This window comes from Typopeltis vanoorti, chromosome 9 (assembly GCF_054136105.1).
Source record: "Typopeltis vanoorti isolate ZY-2024b chromosome 9, IOZ_Tvanoo_1.0, whole genome shotgun sequence".
Taxonomy (NCBI): Eukaryota; Metazoa; Arthropoda; class Arachnida; order Uropygi; family Thelyphonidae; genus Typopeltis; species Typopeltis vanoorti.
The window spans coordinates 61,244,175-61,264,388 of record NC_143557.1 but is presented as its reverse complement, the minus strand read 5'-3'; the positions used below and the strand labels follow the sequence as shown (position 1 = coordinate 61,264,388).

At 36.5% G+C, this 20,214-nt stretch overlaps 1 protein-coding gene across 4 annotated transcripts in view; it reads right to left on the bottom strand.

Moving 5' to 3' along the window:
• Prp4k (Pre-mRNA processing factor 4 kinase) overlaps positions 1-20,214 on the bottom strand; it is a 526,475-nt gene that overhangs the window by 420,217 nt on the left and 86,044 nt on the right. For all 4 annotated transcript variants that reach the window (XR_016548872.1, XR_016548870.1, XR_016548871.1 and 1 more), the window contains exon 4: positions 16,488-16,613. Coding sequence is in view for 1 of the 4 variants with exons in the window: in XM_090398529.1 (XP_090254655.1) it covers positions 16,488-16,613 (126 nt within the window). In the remaining 3 variants the exon portion in view is untranslated. The remainder of the gene's footprint in view (positions 1-16,487; positions 16,614-20,214) is intronic.

Here is a 20,214-nt window from a genome sequence, read left to right as displayed (position 1 = left end):
ATTTACTCTGCTGTATTTCACTTGTATTGATCCTTAAATTTTATTTTTTTTTTGACTGCGCCATTAAGGATCACGTAAAAGAATTGTTGTTCCTTCCCTTACACATAAGAGAAATATTCAGCTAAGCACAAATAAATAACTTTTACTCTATCTCAAGCAACTACTATTAATTAATCAGTTGTGGCTATTACTATTCTCAGGTCACACAGGTTCGATATTTTTATGAGACAGTGCATTGGCTAAATAAGATCAAGCAAGCTATTAACAAAACAAACATGTTTATTCATACTAAGACAAATTATTTATAAAATTCAAGCAGCACATATCACGTGTCTGGTTCTAACTAAGACAACTAGAGCACAATGGAGACAATACAAATCACATGTCTAATCCTCCACACGATCGTTTAAGCATTTTCACTCAAGCTTTGAGACAAAGACATTATAAATACACATAAATTTTCAGACACTTGGATAGAATTTAACACACTTTAACTTCACTCACGTTATAAACAGAAAAAAACAAAACTTAAACCACATTAAATTTTTGCATTACACAACATTAGCAAATCTTTAGAACTCTATATACTACTATTCAGATTCAAACAGAAGTACGGCGGCTTTCCGACTTCTCTAGTTCTCTCCATGCTAACAGATAACAGAACCAACATTCGTTGTTTGACCTTCACAATCTAGGATATTACATAAAACATTTTACTTACAATCTTGCCAGTTCATTACACAGTCCTAGATCCTAAAGGCTTACGAGCACGTTCCGCTTCTTCCCTGCTAAACTTTTGAACAGGCACACTAGGATACGGCAGCAATAATACAGCACACACGTAGATCACCGAAGAATCATATGGTAGGACATCTTGAAAGGACCGTCTCTGCTGCTATCGAACTTCCCATCTTCGTCGGAACTGCTGTTGGCGGAATGCGACTCTCCCCATCCTCGGAAAAGACTTAGCACATGAATAAAACTTCAAAACGAGAACCCTTTAGCTCCTCAATCTCTGCCTTTTATATCATCTCCCGACCTTGGCTCTTCTTCTTCAAATCAAGTCCCCCAGATTTACTGGAGATTTTTTTTTCATCATCCACGCTATCTTTGGGTTTTGGTGGGAAAGCTCATAATCTGGTGACCTTCGTGACTGTTGCTAGCCTTAGGTCTATTTGCCTAATCCTGTCTGAGCTTAATTTTTGTTACAATTCTAGTGGTTCTTATTTTAATATTCTAACAATTTGTTTCCAGATTTAATACAGTAAAGTGCGTTATACATTATTTTAATAACAAGTATTTTATGTAATTTAATTGCCCATGTAAAATCGATACAGAAAAAAATATTTCTATTTTTTTTTTTCTATAAGAGATTTTACACCTGGGTTTGGAACCTCTTGAGCTGTGGAGAACCTTTGTATCTCCACTCCACTGACTATTGTATGGTCTCAGGGTCCAAAAATTTGCACCTGATTTCTCCAATGATCCAAAATCCCTTGAGATGATTCTCACTTTGCTAAGAGCTTCTGCATGTCCAGATGTTGATGGATAATGACCCCAACCCTTCAATGGATATCCCCAGAGTCTTTGCAATGTTTTTGGCTGGTATTCATCTATCATCATGGATCATGGCATGCACTGCATTAATGTTTCAGGTGTGATCGCTGTGGAAGGTCTTCCTGACTAGGGGCATCCGTTGTCTCAGGATGGCCAGTTTTAAACTTGGCCACACATCTGGCAACTGTTGGATATGCTGGGGCATAGTCCCATAAAGTCTCTCAGAGAGTTTGGTGAATCTTGGTTGCAGACAGGAAAAACTTGATGGCCCTGCAACTCTGTGTCTTTAAATTCATTCAAAACCTCTGACATGTCTTATTGTATATCTTAATAGAAAAGGAACAAATTATTACAATTAGATGAAACACAGAGGTTAAAGGATTTTAAGATATGTCCTTTCTTGTGGTTATATCAGTTGCTTGAATATCATTTTTGTTCTAGGTGTTTACCAGAACTTTTCAGTCCCTCCTCTTCCCCGTAAGATCAACTCCTGCTCAATTGTTATTCAATATTAGAGGGGATGGGGAGTGGCAAATTAGGACTGCAGTTCTTTTGTCCATTGGAATTTGAACCGTTTCACTTTCACACATGTTACAAAACAAACACGTTACATAAAGTGTAGCATGTTCACTTTGCTCTGAAGATGCTAGTTTGAAATTCAGCAAAGTACAAGCCAGTTAACAAACATCCTTTTATAATTCAGTTTTGTTTGGTGCTGTAATACCATTAAAATCAAAATAAGTTATGAATAATGTCCAATACTAAACATGTCAACTAGATTTCTCTGATCATCATCTGAACATAACATTGTGTAGGAATTGACAAGTTTTGTGTTTATGATGCCCATTTTGAATTCTGTTGTTGGTGAGTATGAGTTTCTTCCATTAGTAGAATTTTCACAGTTTGCCCTGGTTCTTCCCTGAGCCTTGTTTAACCAGACGACACTCCAGCTGGCATGAGTTTTCATCTGGTTCTACCAGCAACTTTGGTTTAAGCAAATACAGAATACAGTTTCCTCAGCTAAGCACAAATTGCCAGCAGATTCTCATTCGTTCATTCATTCAGTATTCAGGTATATTCCTAGTAGTGGGGATGCATCAAAAAAAAAAGAAGTGAGAATTGAACATTACGTCAAAACATTTAGTTCATACTCCGCATTCCTTAAAAGGCTATATGGAAGTCTCCTACCATTTACCTAGCTTTGACTAAGCAATCCCACTGGCATGAATCTTAGAGCAAAAATCACTTGACACAGAACAAAAGTCACTACAATCAAGAATCTGAGAAAAAAAATTCAAAACTAATTTTTGAACTTTTTCCCACAAGATTGTACGTAACATTATATTCATGGCACTTACTAGGTTTAAAAGAAACTTAGAGTCATAGGTCTTAAAATGATTATCTACCAAACATGGCAGATTACAACAGCTATGCTTGTTGAGATTTGGGAAGTGCTTTGTCAAGAAATAGTCATCATCATCAAATTCCTTCAAGAGTGTACAGGATATGATAGTACTACATGAAAAAAATTACATCATTACTAACTTCCTATCTACAATTTTCCTCCAAATCAGTCTGTTACTTGTCGAGACTCCAACATTATCAGATCTTATATTTCAATCATCTAAGGCACTTTGTACCGTATCAATCCACCTATATCTTGGTCTTCCTCTGGATCTTTTTCTTGCCAACCTGGCAGAGAACACTTGTTTTGCTAATTTTTCTTCGCCCATTCTATTTAAGTGACCATACCACCTGATATTAGCTCTACTAACGCATTCCTGGATGCCGACAATGTCAAGTTCTTTCTTAATATCCTCATTTTTAATATGATATTGCCACTGATGCCATCTGTTCACGTCTCTAATCTTTCTCAGCACTCTCATATCTGCAGCCTCTAGTCTTTGGTCAAGTGTTTTACTTCTGACTCAGCTCTCAGATCCATAAGTTAAAACTGGTTTGAACACTGTCTTGTATACAGCTAATTTAGTGTTCCGACTAATTTCTCTCTTATTCCATATGAATTTATTCAATTGAGTTCCCACCATACCAGCTTTGCTGATTCTGTTGTCTATTTCTATATTTAATTTACCATCTTCACTAAAAATTGTGCCCAAGTAGCTGAAATGCTTTACTTGTTCCACAAGTTCTCCATTCACAACACAGTTGACATTTTCAATGATTCTGCCTATTTTCATTGCCTTTGTCTTTTTATTATTGACCTTCATACCATATCTATTACAACAGTTATTCAATTTAGTCAGAGAATCTTGCAGACTTGCAGCGGATTTATTTAGAAGTATAACATTGTCTGCATAAAGCAAAGAGCTGGCATTAACATTTCCAATTTTGATATCAGGTTTACTACCACTTTTCTTCATAATGTCATCCACATAGGTAATGAATAACAGAGGGGAAATAATGTACATCCTTGTCTCACACCAGGTTTAACATTAAACCATCTTCCTGTATTTCCTTCAATTCTAACTGCTGACTTACAACTCAAATAAAGACTAAGTACTGCTTGATATAATGCCCTATTGACACCACAAATCGACAAAACTTAAATACAGATCTTTGTTATATTCCCATGATTTTTCAACTATTGTCGTAAAGTAAAAATCTGATCCTGACAGCATCTATTGGCCTGAATCCAGCTTGTTCTTCACCCAGCTTTTCTTCCACAATTCTTCTCAACCGTTTCTCAAGTATACTTGCATAGATCTTGTCAGGAACACTCAGTAGGGAGATACCTCTAATTCTCACATTCAATTTTATTTCCCTTTTTATATATGGGTACTATGAGAGCTCTACTCCAATCATTGGGAATTCGTCCCTCTCTCAAGGCATTCTGAACTATGCAGTGCAGCCACTGTAAGACTTTTATACCACCATACTTCAGCATTTCTGGTCGAATATCATCTACTACTGCTGCCTTTCATTTCAAGCCTTTGATGGCTTTTTCTACTTCAAGGAGAAAAAGCCATCATATGTATTCCTGACTGAATGCCTTGTCAGTGTTTTTTACCACTGTGCAGTCTTCACTGCTTGTTTCATTTAGCAGTTTTTCAAAGTACTTACTCCATACTTCAAGGATATCTTTTTCTCCCATTTTCATGTCACCTTTATCATCTCTAACTCCTTTTACAGCATTCTTTCCTCCATTCCTAAGCTTCTTCAACAACCGCCAGGATATTTTGCCACCTTCTTCATATTTATTTTCTAGATTCTTGCCAAAGTCCTCCCATAACTTTTGTTTAGCTAGTTTTACACAGTGTTTAGCATTCTTGCATTTGTCTCTCTGTATTCTCTAAGAGCACAAGCTGACTTATTTGCCAGGAACTTTTGATAGACTTTTTTCTTTTCCTTCACTGCCTCTTTAACTTCGTGTGTCCACCATGGAGTTCTAATTTTTCTATCCTTACAGGCAACTTCACCACATGCCCTTCTAGCTGAATCAATCAGGGCTTTCTTCATGGCTTGCTACTGAATCTCCTAGGTTTGATTCCTGTTCTCAAACTCTTTCATTTTTTCTTCAATAATCTTTGTCTATTTAAGTCTACAGTTCACATCTGAGAGCTGCTCAACTTTTGTTCACTTTAAAACTTTCTTACATGTTATTCTTTTCAATATGAAATTCAATTTTATCCTGCTCAAGACTAAATAGTGATCACTTCCAATTTCAAATCCTTTGTACACTCTGGTGTCCTGCACCAGGGAGAAAACATCACTATACAATAACATAGTCAATGTGACTTTTCTTATTCCTTGCCTCTTCTCTCCATGTGAATTTGTGCACATTTTTATGTTGGAACAATAACCAGTCCATGTCCTGAACAGAAATCCAACAAATATTTGCCATTATTATTAGCTTTGCTCTTTTCTCCAAATTTTCCCAAAATATTTTTGTATGTCTGACAATCATTTCCTACTCTGCTATTTAGATCCCCAACAAGGACCAACTTTTCCTTTTTCATTTTGTCAGTTGCTTTTTCTAAAGCCTCAAAAAATTCCTCCACTTCTACCTTAGTAGAACCTTCTGTGGGACCATAGGCACAAATAAGTCTCATTGTCCAGTTCCCCATTCTCATATTTGCCAACATTACTCTACTTGAGACTGACTGAGTGCCATTCAAGAAGATTAGCCTTGTATTTTGTGTTGAATACTATGGCTACTCCTTCTTTTCCTTGATTGTCAGAAATTCAGAATGAAGATGTTCTTAATGAACATCCTCGTTCGTTCAGAAACCAGTTACTGAACAAACGAGGATGGGCTGGCAATTTGGGATTTAGCCGACCTAATTGTATTCTTATTGGTTAAACCAAAATAAATAAATAAAAAATTAAAAAAAAATGATGGTACAAGAAATAGTATCAGAGATGTAATAGTTTTGTGTATTATCATAGCTTTCTTCCATTTACTTCTGTCTGAAAAAGCATCTGAGTAATGTGCCAGTCATCATCATCATCAAATTCCTGCAATGTACCCTAAAGGGTGTACAGGATATGACAGTATTACATGAAAAAATTACATCATTACTAACTTCCTATCTACAATTTTCCTCCAAATCAGTCTGTTACTTGTCAAGACTCCAACATTATCAGATCTTATATTTCTATCGTCTAAGGTACTTTGTACCATATCAATCCACCTATATCTTGGTCTTCCTCTGGGTCGTTTTCCTGCCAACCTGGCAGAGAACACTTGTTTTGCTAATCTTTCCTCTCCCATTCTATTTAAGTGACCATACCACCTGAGATTAGCTCTGCTAACACATTCCTGGATGCTGACAATGTCAAGTTCTTTCCTAATATTCTCATTTTTAATATGATATTGCCATTGATGCCATCTTTTCATGCCTCTAATCTTTCTCAGGACTCTCATATCTGCAGTCTCTAGTCTTTGGTCAAGTGTTTTACTTCTGACCCAGCTCTCAGATCCACAAGTTAAAACTGGTTTGAACACTGTCTTGTATACAGCTAATTTAGTGTTCCGACTAATTTCTCTCTTATTCCATATGAATTTATTCAATTGACTTCCCACCATACCAGCTTTGCTGATTCTGTTGTCTATTTCTATATTTAATTTACCATCTTCACTAAAAATTGTGCCTAAGTAGCTGAAATGCTTTACCTGTTCTACAAGTTCTCCATTCACAACACAGTTGACATTTTCAATGATTCTGCCTATTTTCATTGTCTTTGTCTTTTCATTGCTGACCTTCATACCATATCTATTACAACAGCTATTCAATTTAGTCAGAGAATCTTGAAGACTTGTAGTGGATTTATTTAGAAGTATAACATCATCCGCATAAAGCAAAGAGCTGACATTAACATCTCCAATTTTGATATCAGGTTTAATACCACTTTCCTTCATTATGTGATCCATATAGATAATGAATAACAGAGGGGATAATGTACATCCTTGTCTCACACCAGATTTAACATTAAACCATCTTCCTGTACTTCCTTCAATTCTAACTGCTGACTTACAACTCAAATAAAGACTAAGTATTGCTTGATATAATGCCCCATTGACACCATATAACTGCAGCGTATTGAATAGCTTCTCTCTTGGCACCTTGTCATATGCCTTTTCCAAATCGACAAAACTTAAATACAGATCTTTGTTATATTCCCATGCTTTCTCGACTATTTGCCGTAAAGTGAAGATCTGATCTTGACAGCCTCTATTTGGCCTGAATCCAGCTTGTTCTTCACCAAGCTTTTCTTCCACAATTCTTCTCAACCGTTTCTCAAGTATACTTGCATAGATCTTGCCAGTAACGCTCAGTAAGGAAATACCTCTGTAATTCTCACATTCAGTTTTATTTCCCTTTTTATATATGGGTACTATGAGAGCTCTACTCCATTCATCGGGAATTCGTCCCTCTGTCCAGGCTTTCTGAACTATGCAGTGCAGCCACTGCACTTTTATACCACCATACTTCAGCATTTCTGGTCGAATATCATCTACTCCTGCTGCCTTTCCACATTTCAAGCCTTTGATGGCTTTTTCTACTTCAAGTATGGATATGTATTCCTGACTGCATGCCTGGTCAGTGTTTTTTATCACTGTGCTGTCATCACTGCTTGTTTCATTTAGCAGTTTTTCAAAGTAATTACTCCATACTTCAAGGATATCTTTTTCTCCTGTTTTCATGTCACCTTTATCATCTCTAACTCCTTTTACAGCATTCTTTGTGTGCTGTAAAAGGAGTTAGAGTGCCAGTGTGTGCCAGTCCTAACCTGTTATAATAATGCATATGTGTATCTTTTCTTTGAGCTGAATGGAGAGTCAGCACTCTCAATCCATAACAGAACAAGACACAAGCTTAAAACAATTTATTAAGTATTGGATATGTCAAAAAATAGAGTTAACCATTATGAGGAGTAATATGGGTGGTACTGGATGATGTGCAATTTCTAAGCAATATGATTATTTTATTATATAAGCAAAGTGGATATTAGATTCACCATTTCAGAGTTGAATGTAGAAACTACGAAAGTTTCGTACTATATTCCTTTTACTCATAAACCTTAGGTGCTAAGGGTCCAAACATCTCAAACTTCAAGAATTTTAAAACCAGAACCCTTGAACCACAGACCTTCATATTTTTCTCTGATAGAATAAGGCTAACTGCCAATGCTGCTAAAACAATGTTCCGCTGTTTTTTTTTTTGGTTCATGCAAAAAAAAAAAAAAAAAAAAAAAAAAGATCATAATTCACCTCTAACCCAGAATAACACATCTTTCTTCTCAGACTAACATTTATCTCTAGTATTTCCTGGCACAAAATATCACATCACTGTCCTCAGCCTCTAAAAAACTCAGAATTCTTCCCCCCTCCCCTCAAGACGCTACTTTTATAATATTTGATAAGTTAGTCGAGTAGCTCTTGCATCCACAGTCCATAGCTCACGTTTTTCCCCAATGAGATGTTTTTAATGGGTTTATAAAATACATAATTCATGATTAGAAAAGAGATAGACAGAAGTGGTTGATTAAGTGCCAGTGTTAGAAGTGAGAACAAAGTGAGAACTTCTGACAATGTCCACCTTCTTGTGGATGATTATCTATACATAAAAGAACAAATAGATAGGTGAGAAAACAGAGCCCTGGAGCACGGCTATATGTCAATCAAACCGTGATTGACAAAAATTAGCTATCCAAGGTAATGAACAAACCAGGAATGGCTGATAATGGGATTTAGCTTGCTAAAGTATATTCTGTATTAGAATAAATAAAAAGACAATGCTGATACAACAAGATGAAATATCATGTTGGTGATATCTGAAAACAAGAAGAACTGCTGGTCAACGTAATGCTTAGAAAGTATTTATGTAGACCAGTGGCTGTCCATGTTTGTACATGATCAGAGGAAAGTGGAGGAATAGTATAAGCTGTCTCAGTGAAACAGCAATCAGAGAAGTATTTATAGAAAAGACACAATGTACATCTGAATTTGTAAAGTATAGAAGCAGAGCAAAAGAGAAGTAATGTTTAAAACAGAAAAGAAAAAGAAGCTTTTCAGAAGATGAAGAGACTCTGAACATGATGTGCTTATGCCAGAATCAGCTAGATGCAAAAGTCAGCCCAAGAAAAGAAAACTAATCTTTGTTAATGAGCAGAGCATTATCAAAAGTGGGGGAGATAAAGGCATTATCATTCTTCTAAAAAATTTAAGGCAGAAATGTGTTATGGCAGCATTAAAATTTAATAAATTATATTCACTCCAATAAGTGTGTAAGGCAGTGACCATAGAAAATTTTGAAGACTGAATAAACTAAATACTAAATATAGGTTTTGTGGGTAACAATGAGAAACAGAGTGTACAGTTATTAGCAATGCTATGACAAGGATTAGACATTAGTGTGAGATGATCACTGATGTATAGGAAAAAGAGTGCAGATGAAAGCACAGAGCATTGGGGATACTCTGACGTTAATGGAAAAATCAGCTGAAGGAACCATCCACCATAACAAACAATGAATGACCAGATGAAGCTGACAATCCACTCAACAGAAGATATGAGAGAAACCATAAGATGACAGCTTGGAAAGACGACTGATGCCAAAATCAATGAGTGCTTGGAAATATCCAGAGCAACCACATGAGATTCTCCAAATCTTTCCATGAACTGCGTCCAAAGATAGGTAAGGTTAGCAAGGCAGTCTGCTGTAGAATGAGAATGGCAGAACATATGAAGTTACGGTTCTAAAGAATAATTAGGTTTGACTAGTATACACTCTAGAAACTGGTCTACAGAACAGCCGTTTTAAAGTTGAACCATTAAAAGAAATGTCATCTTTCCATGATGGTCTGCAAAATTTCAAAAAAATTCCTCATACTGCATGCTGAAAGAAATGAGGAGAAAGTAATTTTTGAATTTTGCTTGAGTCAAAACCTAATTCTTGCACTTCAAGCATTCAATATGGTGGTATTACACAGGGCAATGACCCCCATTTACCACCTCCTGGTGCCTTGTACCATACAGCCTTTTCTTAATTGTCACAACATGAGAGGAGACCTCCACACAGCCTTTAAAGAAATGCAGAGAACGGACTAGGGCTTCTGACCTAATGTCCAATCCTCACCTTCTCGTGGTGCACCCTTAGGTATCTACCTACCTGGATACTGAATGAACCAGGATGGACTGGCAATTTGGGATTTAGCTGACCAAATGGCATTAAGCTAAAAACAAAATATAAAATGATGATACAACATGACAGAATTTCACGCTCACTTGGGCATTGCCTGGTTAAACAAGGAACCCCGTTTTCAACAGGGAATCAGGAAAAAGTGAAAAGTCAGCATAAACATAACAAGCCTGAATGGCAAAGAAATGGAGCAAAGATTTGGATAAGTACCAGATTGACATAATAGGGCGACTGAAACAAAAAAGACAAAAACTGGTGAGATCTTTCTGAGCAATAAATACAAAATGTTATATTCAGGCAATGACAATCAAGAAAAAGAAGGTGGTAGCAATAGTATTTAACACTAAATATGAGGCTAATCTTCATGAATGGCAGGCAGTCTCAAGTAGAGTGATGTGGGCAAATATCTGAATGGGAAACTGCTATCCCACAGAAGATTCTACTAAGAAGCAGAGAAATTTTTTGAGGCTTTAGAGAAAGCAACTGACACAATGAAAAAGGAAAAGTTGGTCCTTGTTGAGAATCTAAACAGCAGAGTAGGAAATGATTGTCATGGGAAAATTTGGAGAAAAGAGCAAAGCTAATAATAATGGCAAATACCTGTTGGATTTCTGCACTGGACATGGACTGGTTATTACTAACACCATGTTCCAAGACAAAAATGTGCACAAATTCATATGAAGAGAAGAGGCAAGGAATAAGAAAAGTCTCATTGACTATGTTATTGTCGATAGTGATGTTTTCTTCCTGGTGCAGGACACCAGAGTGTACAGATTTGAAATTGGAAGTAATCACCATTTAGTCTTCAGCAGAATAAAACTGAATTTCATATTAAAAAGAAGAACATGTAAGAAAGTTTTAAAGCGAATAAAAGTTGAGCAGCTCTCAGATGTGAACTGTAGACTAAAATACACAAACATTATTCAAGAAAAAATTAAAGAGTTTGAGAACAGTAACCAAACTTTGGAGATTCGGTGGCATGCCCTGAGGAAAACATTGACTGATTCAACCAAAGAGGCATTTGGTGAGGTTGTCTGCAAGGACAGAAAAATCACAGCTCCATGGTGGACATAGGAAATAAAAGAGACAGTGAAGAAAAAGAAGAGAGCATATCAAAAGTTCCTGGCCAATAAGTCAGCTTGTGCTCTTAGAGAATACAAAGACAAATGTAAGAAAGCTAAACACCGTGTCAAACTAGCTAAACAAAAGTCATGGGAAGACTTTGGTGAGAACACAGAAAATAAATATCAAGAAGGTGGCAAGATATTCTGGAGATTGTTGAATAAGCTCAGAAATGGAGGAAAGAGTACTGTAAAAGGAATTAGAGATGATAATGGTGACATGAAAGCTGGAGAAAAAGATATCCTTGAAGTATGGAGTAATTACTTCGAAAAATTGCGAAATGAAACAAGCAGTGATAGCACAGTGGCAAAAAATACTCAACCAGGATGCAGTCAGGAATACATATCCATACTTATAGTAGAAAAAGCCATCAAAAGCTTGAAATGTGAAAAGGCAGGTGGGAATAGATGATATTCGACCAGAAATGCTCAAGTATGGAGGTATAATAGTCTTACAGCGGCTGCACTGCATAGTTCAGAAGGCCTGGACAGAGGGCTGAATTCTGGATGATTAGAGGTGATCAGAGTACCCATATATAAAAAGGGGAATAAAACTGAATGTGAGAATTACAGAGGTATTTTCCTACTAAGTGTTCCTGGTAAGATTTATTCAAGTATACTTGAGAAAAGGGTTGAAAAGGTTTGTGGAAGGGAAGCTTGGGAAAACAAGCTGGATTTAGGCAAAATAGAGGCTGTCAGGATCAGATTTTCAATTTAGGACAAATAGTTGAGAAATTATGGGAATATAACAAAGATCTGTATTTAAGTTTTGTAAATCTTGAAAAGGAATATGGCAAGTGCCACAAGAGAAGCTATTCAAAGCGCTATAGTTATATTGTGTCAATGGGGCATTATATCAAGCAATACTTGAGTTGTAAGTCAGCAGTTAAAATTGAAGTATAGGATGATGATTTTATATTAAATCTGGTTTCAGACAAGGATGTACATTATCCCACTCTGTTTATTCCTTATCTATATGGATTACATTATGAAGGAAAGTGGTAGTAAATCTGATATCAAAATTGGAGATATTAATGTCAACTCTTTGCTTTATGCAGATGATGCTATACTTCTAAATAAATCCTCTACAAGTCTGCAAGATTCCCTGACCAAACTGAATAACTGTTGTAATAGATATAGTATGAAGGTCAGTAATAACAAGACAAAGACGATGAAAATAGGCAGAAAGATTGAAAATATCAACTGCATTGTGAATGGAGAACGTATAGAACAAGTAAAACATTTCAGCTACTTAGGCACAATTTTTAGTGAAGATGGTAAATTAAATATAGAAATAGACAACAGAATCAGCAAAGCTGGTATGGTGGGAAGTCAATTGAATAAATTCATATGGAATGAGAGAGAAATTAGTCGGAACACTAAATTAGCTGTATACAAGACAGTGTTCAAACCAGTTTTAACTTATGGATCTGAGAGCTGAGTCAGAAGTAAAATACTTGACCAAAAACTAGAGACCGCACATATGAGGGTCCTGAGAAAGATTAGGGGCATGGATTGATGGCAATATCATATTAAAAATGAGGATATTAAGAAAGAACTTTACATTGTCAGCATCCAGGAATGCATTAGCAGAGATAATCTCAGGTTGTGTGGTCACATAAAAGAATGGGAGAGGAAAGATTAGCAAAACAAGTGTTCTCTGCCAGGTTGGCAGGAAAATGACCCAGAGGTAGACTAAGATATAGGTGGATTGATATGGTAAACGTGCCTTGGAAGACAGAAATATAAGATCTGATAATGTTGGAGTCTTGACACTTAAGACTGATTTGGGGGAAAATTGTAGATAGGAAGTTACTAATGATGTTAAATTTTTCATGTAGTACTATCATATTCTTTACACTCCTTGAGGGTACATGGCAGGAATTTGATGATGATGATGATGAAATTGGATCTACAATGAGTTAACTTCCAATTTCCTGCTGTCCAATGAATTAATGCCTCCTGTCTCATAAACAGAGTTGTAAAATTGTAAACAGAGGATGTGTTAATGATACCCACTCCTCAGTTTTAGACTTCTGAGATTTAGCCTGATCACCCCCTGAAAATCATGCATTCTATTTTTGGCTCGCTAAAGGAGGATGAAAGTATATTTAGCCCTTTTAGTCTTACAGGACAGGGTGCGGTTAAAGAAGCGAGTCCAGCAGGTGGAGAGGATGTTGCAAGTGGGAACACTGAATGTTGGAAGCATGACTGGAAGGGGAAGAGAGGTGGCAGACATGATGAGGAAGATGGACATTTTATGTGTGCAGGAGATAAGGTGGAAGGGAGGAAAGGCAAAGGAACTGGGAGATGGATATAAATTGTTCTACTCTGGAGCAAATAACGAGGGAAGAAATGGTGTAAGAATTGTGGTGTGTGGCAGAATGAAGGGCGAAGTACTAGAAGTGGGTAGAAGGAACGACAGGATCATGCGAACGAAAATTGGGTCTTGGAGAAGAGCAGGTGGTCGCAAGTTGGTTGTACAGCAGAGGAGAAAGATGAGTTCTGGAACGTGTTAGATGAAGAAATGAGGGAACTGGAAGAAAATTAGATGGTGATTGTCGGAGGAGACTTGAACAGACACATAGGGAGACAGAATAGAGATTGTGAAAGGGTGCATGGTGGCCACGGAGTGGGAATGATGAACCAGGAAGGAGAGAGGGTTGTGGACTTTGCAGTAGCATTTGATCTGGCAATTGTGAACTCGTTTTTCTACAAGAGGGAAGAACATTTGATAACATTTAGGAGTGGTAACAACAGTTCACAAATTGACTACATTTTAACTAAAAGAAAACATCTTAAGGTTGTGACAAATTGTAAAGTAATTCCAACAGATCAAGTAGCACAGCAACACCGACTGCTGTGCACAGACTTTAAAATAAGATTGAAGATAAGAACCTCTGGATGCCATGGGATGAAGACAATTAAGTGGTTTCGCTTAAAAGAGGAGAGTGTGAGGAATCGTTTTAGGGCTAGGGTGTTAGAGAGGATTTCAGATGGACTGGAAATTGTACAAGATTGGTGGAAACATAATTCAAAAGTAATCCTGAGCTGTGCAATCGAGGTGCTTGGTGAGACATCTGGAAAGATTGGAGAGCAGAAGGAGGGTTGGTGGGGGAATAATAATGTACAAGTGGCAGTGACAGCTAAGAGGAAGGCAAAGCAAAAGTGGGATGAGTCAAGAGTGGAAGAGGACAGAGAGTTGTACAGAGAGAGAAAGCAATAAGCCAAGAGAGTTGTGGCACAGGCGAAGACCATGGCATATCAAGAGCTGTATGATCAATTAGAAACAAAGGAAGGACAGAGAAAAATTTATCAACTAGTGAAATAAAGAAATATAGAAATAAATCAGCAAAGGACATCTTACATGTGAGGCAGATCAAAGACGCTGAAGGAAGAGTATTATGGAGGGATGTGGACATAAGAAACAGATGGAAAATATACTTTGAGAAACTTTTGAATGAGGAAAATGCAAGGACTCACAGAGAAGATGGGCAGCCTTCTGAGGGAATGGTGCAGAACATCAGTAGAATGGAAGTGACGGAGGCCATGAAGATGAGGAGGAATGGAAAATCAGTGGGCCCCGGCAGAATTCCAGTGGAGACATGGAAGGCACTGGGGAAGAGGGAATTGACCTGCTGTGGGACCTGTTCATGAAAGTTTGCCAACAGGAAAATATACCCGAGGAATGGAGGGAGAGTACTCTTGTCCCCCATCTACAAGGGTAAAGGGGATGCACAAGACTGTAAAAATTACAGAGGAATAAAGTTGATGTCCCAAACAATGAAAATCCTAGAAAGGGTTCTTGATGGTAGATTGAAGAAGAAGGTGGAGATTGCAAAGGAACAATTTGGCTTCATGCCTGGTAGATCAACAATAGATGCTATCTTTGGGTTACGGCAGATGATGGAAAAATATCGAGAGAAACAAAGGGAGCTACATCTGGTATTTATTGATCTGGAGAAAGCATACGATAGTGTGGCAAGGCAAGAAGTCTAGAGGTGTCTGGGGGGAGAAGGTTCCGGAGAAATATGTCAGGTCGGTGCGGGAAATGTACAGAAATGTGAAGACAAGTGTTCGGACCTGTTTGGGACAGACAAAGTTTTCAAGTAACAGTTGGCTTGCATCAAGGGTCAGCATTAAGTCCGTTTCTATTTAATATTGTGATGGAAGTGGTAACAGAGGAGGTGAGAGAAGATGCACCTTGGACAATGTTGTATGCAGATGACATCTTGCTGTGTGCAGATTCAATAGAAGAAGCAGGAACTAAACTGGAAAGATGGAGAAAAGTACTGGAAGCGAGAGGTATGAGACTGAGCAGAAGTAAGACAGAGTATATGTGTTGCACAGTGGGTGGCAGACAGGAGACAGATCTGGAGCTGGAAGGAAATGTCATTAGGAAGGTGAGAGACTTTAGATACTTAGGTTCAACAGTGGAAGAAGATGGAGGAGCTGAGAAGGAAGTGGGATGCAGGATACAAGCGGGTTGGAGGAACTGGAGGGAGATGGCTGGAGTGTTATGCGATAAGAGGGTGCCGATCAATCTGAAAGGCAAAATTTATAGGACAGTAGTGAGGCCAGCTATGACATATGCTATAGAAACTGTGGTGGCCCTGAGGAAAAATAACATCAGCAGGATGGTAGCAGAGATGAGAATGCTTAGGTGGATGTGCAGTGTGACCAGAAAGGATTGTCTTAGAAATGACTATGTCAGGGGAACAGTGAAAGTTACGAACTTAGGAGCAAAAATACAGGAGGCAAGGTTGAGATGGTTTGGTCATGTGATGAGGAGGAAGGACGAATATGTGGGAAGAAGGGTCATGCAGATGAACATGCAAGGAAGGTGGAAGCGTGGGTGGCCAAAGAAGAGATGGAGGGAGCTAGTAGAAGAGGACTCAAGGATGAAGAACTTGGATGTGGCGACAGCCCAAGACAGGAAGATGTGGAGGAGACTCATTATCAACAGTGACCCCCCACTTAAGTTGGAGAAGCTGCAGAAGAAGAAGTCTTACAGGACATGATAAATACAATGGCAGATTAAATAAAAAGCATTTTGATGTACATATTCATTTCAAATATCTCTTAAAATAACATTGTAATTTAACATCAATAATAGGGATTGATCTGCTAGCTTACTGTAACTTACGGTTCATCAGAAGAACTATCTGAATGAATTTTCATGCCTTCTGAGAGACTATCTTTGTACTTATCTTTCTCATTATGATGATGTCTGTGCTGATCTTTGCTATTTGATCTTCTGTGATGATCATCTCTGAAACAAGATATCAATAAATGTCTCTGATAAAAATAAAAATGCAGTATAACAATCTTTGGATTATCTAGATAGATATTATGATCCAAAATATCTACAGGTTGCATGCAGATAACAAAAGAAGCTTAAAATAGAAACAAAGAAAGGTACAATGCTACTTATGTCTATTAAAATTTTGAATTGTTCATATTATGAATAACTGAATTGTTCACAAGGTATAGTATCTGTGCAACGAAGGTGGTGATTTGAAATCCTATGAAATATTAGTAGCTAAATAAATTTCTTTTGTTGAGCTTGAGGTGTTATGTTTAATTGTGCTAGACATAAGATGAATAACTGCTAAAAGTGAAGTGATTGCAGAAATTTATAATTACTATGCAGATATCTATAAAAAAAATTTTTTTTTAAAAATCAAACACCATAATTTACTTATAAAAGTAAAAAAATGATATATTATAGCACATCATCAAATTCCTGATACACACTCAGAGGGTGTACAGAATATTATGACCATACTATATGAAAAGTTTAAATCGTTACAACCTTCTTATGGCTAGTGTTGACACTATCATTCTTTTTACCAATACCTCATTCTGAGACGATAGGACTTTTTCCAAATATTTCTAACATAATCATTCATCAGTTACTATCAACTTTATATATTTGCATGGATATAATTACTTCACAGTTCTTAAAAGTCCAAAGAAATACAGATGATGCATTAGCCTGTCATGGAGAGATTTATGAAGAGAAGAAAGAAAGTTTCCGTTTGGTCATCACTTTACAATTTCATAAGAAAGGTCGAGTAGCGAAATTAAAAATATCTTAATTTTTTTTCCCCATTTTCTCATACTATTCATACTGTATTAATTATTTTTCATTAATAATTACACATTTAATCCAATTTTTGTGTGAATTTGTAACTGAATCTAAAGGAAATAGCCATTAAAACATTAACATACTGTGTGTGTACACACACACACTCTAAGCACATAAGCAGCAGAGTGTTAATAATAGGTGAGAAGATTAAATCCAACTTACATAATAATGACTTATGTAAAATTTGTGGAATTTAACTCTTTACATAAGTCGGGGACTGCCTATGCATTTGGTTTCAATGGAAACACTTGTCCGTGCCCATTTCAAATGACTGTCTTAAGGTATCCAAGTATTATTATTATTATTATTATTCGTGACACCTCCAAGGAGTTTGAAGACTCATCGCAGGAGGACACCCACTATACAACTGTCTCCACCACTACACCGAACCTCTACTACCAATCATCCCCACCAACGCAATTTACCACCCACCATCACAACTAATATTTTTTGTCTGTAAATTGTGTGTGTTCTGAAGGGTTGATTTGTCTGTATGCGGGATGAAAAATACGAGTTTCCAGGAGAAAAAAAACCTGTTACCTCCATATGAGATCAGCTAACTCACCTTCAACTGAAAAAGTCCATACAAAGATTCTTCCCATCATGACGAGAATCGAACTTAGGCCTATTCCAACTGAAGGGTGCAATGTACCGTCGTTCTTCCAATAGCACTATGGAGGTGCAATTGGACACTATATATTGAAGACAAAATTATATTCCATGCTTCTGTATTCTAATTGATCACATTGAGAAAGCAGTGAGGAGTATCAGTTGTTTACATACTGTGTCAAACAGAGAAAAGTCAAATTTGATATTTGATAAAAGGGTGTATTGAAAATGGATTTTTTTTTTTTTTTTTTTAAAGCCATGGATAAAAATTAAGTGGTATTATTTTAAACAACACTGAAAAAAAAATCCAAAGTAGTTGATGAAAGTACTAGTGGCTTACATAACCATCTTAAAAACCAGCACAAAATTAACATACTAAAAAGAGGAAAAGAAGAAACTGATAACAAAGCACCTTCACTGAAATTATCCATCTTAAGACTGATTAGAGAAACAATCTAAACAATATGATGTAATGATCAAACATTACATCGTATTTATAACAAAACAAGTGATAATTCTTCTGTTGTAGGAGGATGAATGACAGCCATGGAATGGGTGTCACTTTAGGAAATTTAAATACAATATACAACAAAGACAATTGTGTACAGAGTGGAAAACTTTTATAATAAAAAACGGAGCCGAAAATTCAATTAACTTAGTGATTCCATGTTTCTAAGAATGCTGCAAATCCAGATCCTCTGACGTTAGCTAAGTTCTCAAGTCTCTTCCTAAAGCCTGTGACCAACTCAAAAGGAAAAATGCTAGAAACCTAACACACAAGTCATTAGGAAGGAACTGATATCAGTACCTTTCTTTTGATTTCATTTTCTTTCATTGGGTAATCAAAAGGAATTTTGAAATTAATGACCTGTTGACTAGCAAGTACTGAACTGGTTCTAACCTAGATTGATATCTCATCAGTGGGAGCCAGATCCAGAAGAGATATCAAGGTTGAAGTAATGTAGAAGTCGTATATTATCAATATACAAGTAGTCAAAAGGCATACCTGGAGATGTGAGATGTGACTAACTTTATGTGGTAGATTGTGTGCTGAGATATCATTTCACTTATTTTTTGTGTATCTGTGAGCATACATGATGTTATCTCACTTATCCAGATACTCTGAATTAGAGCTAGTTGCAGAAAGTTTTTATTCTTGGTCTGGCTTTCACTAATAAAACCTCAATAAAGGTTGAAGCTGGTCTGGGTGGTGGCCCCTCCCATAATGCACAGCATCATGGAAGGCCGAAAGAGTGTGTGCTTTGCATTATGGAATAATAAGGCAATTAATGTAAAGTCATCGACCTCTCTATACAAGCAGCCAAGTCGCCATGAAGATACTTCAAGTGCAAACTTTGTTTGCTTAGATTTGAAGGATTAAACAAGAACATAATTTCTTGTCAAGTTTAATGTAGAAAACTAAGGGTATCACCCTTACACCCACAATTATGTTTTTGTGTTCATTTAATGAAAAGAACACGAAAAAAAAAAAAAAAAAATTGAGTTACTATGTGTGTTTTCTTATCTTTAAAGTTGATATTTATGTTTTGTAATAAAAATTTTGTTTATTTATAATTTATGGTAATAATGTTAATATTTTTCTTTAGTATCAAATTTTTGTATGTTTTTTATGCATTTTACATTAAAATAAAAATTATTGTTTCTTAAAATATATTGTTTTTCAATATAACTTTTTTTAAAAATGTAAGATAGCTCTGGTAAACCAATAACTGAAACAGTAAATGCAATACTTGTAAGGACAACCTTTTCAATTTTAATGCTGAAAAACAGTTCTACCCTGTCTTAATTCATACAAGAAAGATCATACCTAATATTCCCTCACTTTTAACATCAAGATTCTCACACCATATAAAATCTCTCTCTCTCTCTTTTTTTCTTTTGCTGACTTACACCTCTACTTTTTCCTGCCATAAGCACATCACATCTATAGTGTTCCTCCACCACCAAATATATAGGTATTCTTTTCTACTATATTATTGTTGTTTACCTTATAATACTATTTCCAAATATGAGGTAGTGCATCAAAATTCTCCTTAAAATTTTATGCTTGAGCCTATCCAGAGGTGGTGGGGGGCAGAGGGATGATCAGTTA